General features: G+C 34.7%; 1 protein-coding gene across 1 annotated transcript; it reads right to left on the reverse strand.

The window, feature by feature from the left end:
• Positions 1-767: 767 nt before the first annotated feature.
• On the reverse strand, positions 768-3456 carry LOC132182685 (tricyclene synthase TPS4, chloroplastic-like). The gene is made up of 7 exons (XM_059595999.1): positions 3226-3456; positions 2758-3028; positions 2290-2662; positions 1944-2162; positions 1638-1776; positions 1300-1548; positions 768-1192 (listed from the first exon to the last, which is right to left on the reverse strand). Exons 1-7 carry the CDS (start codon positions 3454-3456, stop codon positions 893-895), a joined length of 1782 nt encoding a protein of 593 aa, XP_059451982.1. The 3' UTR covers positions 768-892.
• Between the last annotated feature and the right edge of the window lie 2914 nt (positions 3457-6370).

Consider the following 6370-nt stretch of genomic DNA (forward strand, 5'->3'; position numbering starts at 1 on the left):
ATTTTTTAAAAAAAGATTGTGTTTTGATTTTTCTTTGTTGTAATGTTTCATATAGCACACTCTGGTTTAGGAAATTAACTAAACCCTAAACGACGAGAAAATTATAGAATTTCCTGACAGTCTTTTTTACATTGTGAATTTTTTATTCTGATCAACCAAAAAAACTTAAGGGTCCCAAAAAAATGACGTCGAGAAAAAGAAATGTGATAAAAGAAAATAATAAAAAAATTAATGGTGTTTTTTTTCCCAAATTCATAGTGTTTTTGAAAAGCTAAAAGTACATCTTTATTGTAGTAGTGAGTAATATGGTCACTGTGGATTTGGCATACATGCTGTTATTAAAATAACAGCATGAATGCTGTAGTTAAATCAACGGTCAAGATTGAATTTTTCAAAATCTCTTTTTCATTTTCTCTTTCTTATTAATTACTTATAAAAGTAAGTCAACTTTAAAATTCAATCTTGACCGTTGATTCAACTACAGCATGTAAGCCGAATCCGGTCACTGTCACATTAATAATTAATGACCAACACAATAAGTATTACGTAACTATTACATCAATTTAGAAAAATTATAATTAAATTATAGCACCGTTAACAACACTTTGAATCTATATTTCTAAATGTACTATAGGTAATTTTAGAAAATGGTTAGTACTAAATAATAATTAAACCGACGGTAAACCCCACACTTTTGTATTTTTTTTTTTTTATTATTGTTATTCCAATAAAACGGCCAAAAAAAAAAAAAAAGGAGGCCCAAAAGCTCCACCAATCATTAAAGTGTAACATTTTGTAGCTAGAAGACCTCTACTTTATTTGGAACCAAATATTTCATTCTCAGCACACATCTTTGCCACATACATGTTCTAAATAGATAAACAAGAGTCTATCACTCAACTAGTGCAATAGGCTCTACTATCAATGACATGACTCGATTTTTTGCTTGAATGTCTGGTGCTCCGTGCCCATCTCCATATTGGTACGTGCATTGGGCAATCCGAGCAAGGTTTATTGCTGTTACCACTAAACGTTCTCCAAATGGAGAATCAACTACTCGCTCTTCATTCATCTTTTTCCAAGTCCTCTCAATCATGTTACTCATGTGTTTGCTAGCAACTTCCTCATAAACACCGGTTTCACACATGTAGCAATTGATTGAATTTGCAATTTCACCTCTCTTTAACTCTCCCTGCATTTCAAATAAACAATTAAATATGTTAGTGTGAAGTAGTGATTCCAATGATGAATTAAACCTTAAAAATCATTTACCCAAAATGGATGCTATAAAAAGAATACCGTCGAAGTACTCAAATCATTGCAAAGTCGAAAAATAATTGATGGCCAACGCAAAAGGTTAAAATATTTTTCTAAGCCCTCAATTGCCTGCTTTGTGAACTTTTGATTCCAAAAAAAATAAGCATGAACAAGGAACACTGCCCCAGAAACGGATAGCCAAGCATTGTCAAGATAGTCCTTAAAAGTTGGCATATCTTTGTTGTAACACCATTTTGCTTCTTGTAGGAATGCTTTGCACAGATCAGCCCACTAAAATAAAAGAAGAAGATTGTTAGATTTAAAATTTCAAACAAAATGCAATTCATCTTTAAAAAAAAAATAGAAGTGGTAGCACATACCGCTTTTGTTAGGTATGGAAGGGTGTTTTCTCCTTTCTCCTTAAGAGTTTCATATGCCATCTCATTGACAGTGTTGTAGAGAGCTAAGAAGCATAACTTCATATAGTGGGGAAGATTTTTCAAGGCATTGATATCCCATCTTAAAACACAATCAAGAAATTAAAATTAAGGTTTGCTTATTAGTTGCATAACATAAAAGTTGCCAGTACGGAATTCCATGATATTACAAATTGTTCTTTGTGGGGGTGGCGGGGGCCGGGGGGAAGAGGATGAGAAGGGGAAGGAGAAAAGTTATCAGGTATTAACCTTTCTACAGCATCTGTAAACAGCTCTAGTTCATCCAAAGTGCCATAAACATCATAGACATCATCAATGGTGGTTACAAGAGCAGCCACTTTCGTTAACCCTTTACGAAGATTACTTAATTGGGGTTCGAAGGCTATTCCAACAGCCCAAACGAAGCATTCCATCAGTCTATCTCTGGTGAAACTCAGGTTGTTTGCCAGGCCCATATCTTTCCACCACCTAAAAGTCATAAAGTGAAACCAAATACGTTTCCACTTAGCGTTCAAGCCATGGCAAAGTCAATTTTCATCTTTTAACAAACGCCTACCTTATAGTGATTTGAATAAATAGTTTGAACATTTTTTACCTTGACACATCTTGAATTTCTCTTTGAAACACAGACTGCACTATGTTAAAATCCAACTTTGCAAGTTCAAGTAGAAGAGAATTTGCATCTTCCCTCTTATTGTATGCCTCAATATACCACCGAGCTTCTAGCCTTAGCATTCTATGGTGCAATGGAACCTCCAATGCATGACTAACTTGTTCTGCCATGCTTTTGCTCACATCTCCTTTGAGGTCCTTGAGATGCATTCTTGTGAATGTCGTGGCCTCGTCCAAGAGGTTTTCTCCTTCAAAGCCAAGATAAGAAGCTTCATATAAACTCAACATTCCTTTGACATTCTTTGTAAGGCATTCCTTGAAATTCCCACTATCGTTCTTGAAACTGTTAAATACATCTGTGTTTCATACAAATATGATATAAGAAGATGGTGAGATGAACATGGGAAATGAAATGAAGAAGCTTTAATTAGCGTCTGTATCATATACGTACCTTGAAAGACCTGATAGCCTTGTTGTCTGAGGAGCCTAAAGCTTAGAGCAGTAGCATGGAGACTCTTCTCAATTCTTTCATCATTATAGCCTTTTGAAGATGCAAAGTTGTCGAGGGCTCTTTTTATTTCCCTCTCAAATCGGTATCCCAAACCTAATCTTTGAACATCATCAATCAGTTCAAGAGTTGCCAATAAGTCGGTATTTTCATTATTAATCATACTCCTCACATCCTCCTCCAGCTTCTTTGCCCTGTCTTTGTACTTTTCATCCTGCATGCATGATCACAATTTGAGATAAACATGTATACCGTACGTTAATGATGATAATGTTTCATCTTATTGGTCAAACGTGCCTTGTGTCTTGTCATGTTTAGTTGCAAAGACGCATTTTGACTTTAATTAAAAAATAAATAAATCAAATGATCAGTGGGGATGAGGGTTGAGGGGAAATAAAGCAAGTTGGTTACCGCATAATCATTCTTTAAGGACTGCAAAAAATCGTAACTCCAGGAGCTTGGCTGGTAATTGGCGGATTGTCGTTCAACTTGTGAATGGGAAGTTGGTATACTCGCAAAGCATCGAGAGTAGTGCCCATATTTGTGGTCGAGAAGAAGAGGTCTAGTTTTCAAGGGATATTTAGGTATGTTATGTGGCAAGGAGAAATTCTGGGATAAGGGGAATAGGTGGATAAGTGCCATTCCTCTTTATCTCATAATTAATTTGCCTGTAATTTTCATAGGAAGGCATGAAGCTCTCTATATATATATATATATAGAGAGAGAGAGAGAGAGAGAGAGAGAGAGGACCTCAGTAACTTGTTGGTCATTGATCTTCGGGGCAAATAATAATGTGGGTCACTGGATTTATGTGCGTTTTTCCTCAGCAAAACGAGGAACTCATTGGCGGAGGTACTCTTAAAGATTCTCATGTCCGATCCATCTCCTGATTGGACATATGTTGTAAACTTGACATGCAATTTGTCAATGATCATCATAAGCAATGGAGGAAGAGGCGTAAGTTGACAGTTCACCTAATAATGTGAGTTGATAATAATTAAGCTCAATGACTTGTGGGTCACTGGATTTATGTGTGTGTTTCCTCAGCAAAACGTGAAACTCATTGGCAGAGTACCATCTCTCATGTGCGGTCCATCTCCTGATAAATGTGTTGTCAATTACGAACTGTGTACGTAAAAAGTCTCAACATGTATTGTCATACGCATTGACAAGTCCACTTAGAATGTGAACCACGCAACCAAACTTGCAAACACGTAGTGCGATCTTTTCCATAAAAGCACCCATCAAACTTCACAAACTAATAACTATTCCAACAACATAATGTGGGGAATGTGTGCCTTGAACCTAGGGGTGGGACCTAACCGGTTTTGATGTGTTATATAAGGATTGGAATTCCCTTTCATGGTTGGGGTTGAAGTTTTTGTCTTACACAAAAGTGGGTTTCTTGTTGGACTTTTAGTAAGAAAAAAGCACGGACTATGTGCTCCTATATAAAGACAAGTGTTGTGCAGCAATGTGAAGAAGGCAAAAATCAAAGTAATATTTGCTTTGGTGGGCCAACAATAGAGAGAAAAAGAGAGAGCAAGAAAGAGTGTCTTTTTCTCATTTTTTGTTATTACTCTCCTTTGGGCAAAGTGAGAATTGGGTGTATTTGGGGCTTTGGGTTTGAGTGGTTTTCTCACCCTGTTCCTCTCTTGTACTCATCTTTTGATAATGAATTTTCTTTGGGTCATCTCCGTCAGTAGATGTAAGCTTGTTAAGCCGAACCACTAAATCTTTGTGTCGTGTGTAATTGCTTATCTTTGTTATTCCACATTCTTCTTATTTTTCGCATTTCACGGGTCTTGAGAAATAGGATTAATTTCCTAACACATAAAGGGTGCGTTTTTAAAAAAATAATCTGCAATTTTAAACCAAATTGCAATTTTAGGGTGTTTGAAATTGCAATTTTAAAATCATAAAAAAATCTACGATTTTCATAAGCTAATTAGAATGTGCTTATTTGAAAAAAAGTGTGAATTTAAAACAAAATCACGATTTCTATTAAAAAGATATTTGGCGTAATAGCTACCTTTTTTTTAGCGGGAATGAAAAAAATACCAAAAATATCCACCTAAAATATATTAAAACCCTTATTTTCTCTTCTTTTTTTTTTTTCTTCATCCTCTCTGTCTCGTTCATCCTTTCTCTGCCCTGTAGCAGTGTGCGTCGCTGTTGTCCATCTCTCCGCCCCTTTTCCAGGTAATAATCTCACCTAAATATTTTATCTCTCTCCATATAACTCCTTTGCTTTTATAAAACTTTTCACTATTTGGTGTTCGGTGTTATTTTATGTGGTTTGTATGATTACTGTGCCTTTTTATATATGCGTTTATGTTCTTCAACCATTTCTACAAAGTAAGGTTGTGATTTTTTTTTTCAAAATTTTATTTAGATTACCATGCATGCATAGTGATCTGCAATCTATCATAGTATGCAGTAATAGATCACTGTACACGCATAGTAATGTGATAGTGCGTGTATAGTAACTGTGTGAGGCTTTTTCTTTTTTTTTAAAAAAAAAAAAAAAACTGTACAGCAACCAAGATGATGATTTTTCTCAGGTCACTGTGTACTGCATAGTAATATGTATAGTGACGATTTTTTATGGCTTTTTTTTTTTTTTTTTTTTTAAAGGTACTGTATAGTAACAATTTGTGATGGATTTTTATTTTTATTTTTTAATGGGTAATGCACTCTAACAATTTGTGATTTTTTTTTTAATATATATTTTTAATGGGTAATAAACAGTGATAATTTATGATTTTTTTTTTAAAAAAAAAATTTCTCATTATTAGTTTAATTTAATGGATTGTTCTTTTATTTTTTATTATATGTCTGTTTTGAATATGTTTCAAGAAAAAAAATACAAAAACAAAAAGGCATATAGAAACAAGTAATATAGCAATATATAATTGCCTAAGTAGAAAACTCAAAGTTAATGTCAAATTATAAGTCATTTGTTTGCATAGGTGTTAAAAATGGAGTTATAAACAATGTTAGTTATTTTACTGTTATAAGGAAATGTCCTTATTGGTAATTTGGTCATGAAACCGCAATTATATGCTAATGTTATCCAAACACTCAATTGATAAAAAAAAAAAAAAAACTTTTTAGCATGTTTTACCAAATGCCTGTGCGATTTTAAAAAGTAACGATTTTAAAAACACAATTTTTAAAATCACACTTCTTAAAATCGAAATCCCAAACGGGCCCAAAATATAACTATCAAAGCCGAAAACATAAACTTCAAAATAACCATCTCTATCATAAGATAAGACGTTCTAAATGTTTTGAAAAGTGACACTCTGATGTAGACTACAATGCCTGGGAGTATATGAGGAAGACCCGAAGGGATAAGTGTGTGAAGACGCCCCAGAAGATGGTGACAAGATCCCAGACTCGCGCAGTAAAAGAAGTAGCCCCAGGAATTGCGATCGATCGCACCTTGCTTGTGATCGAGCGCAGTTCCCCTGTTTTAGAGAATGGAGTCCTGGAACTGTGACCGATGGCCCCTGCTTCAACGATCGATCGCACGATTGAGCACAGAAGTCCC

This window comes from Corylus avellana, chromosome ca5 (genome assembly GCF_901000735.1).
Source record: "Corylus avellana chromosome ca5, CavTom2PMs-1.0".
Taxonomy (NCBI): domain Eukaryota; kingdom Viridiplantae; phylum Streptophyta; class Magnoliopsida; order Fagales; family Betulaceae; genus Corylus; species Corylus avellana.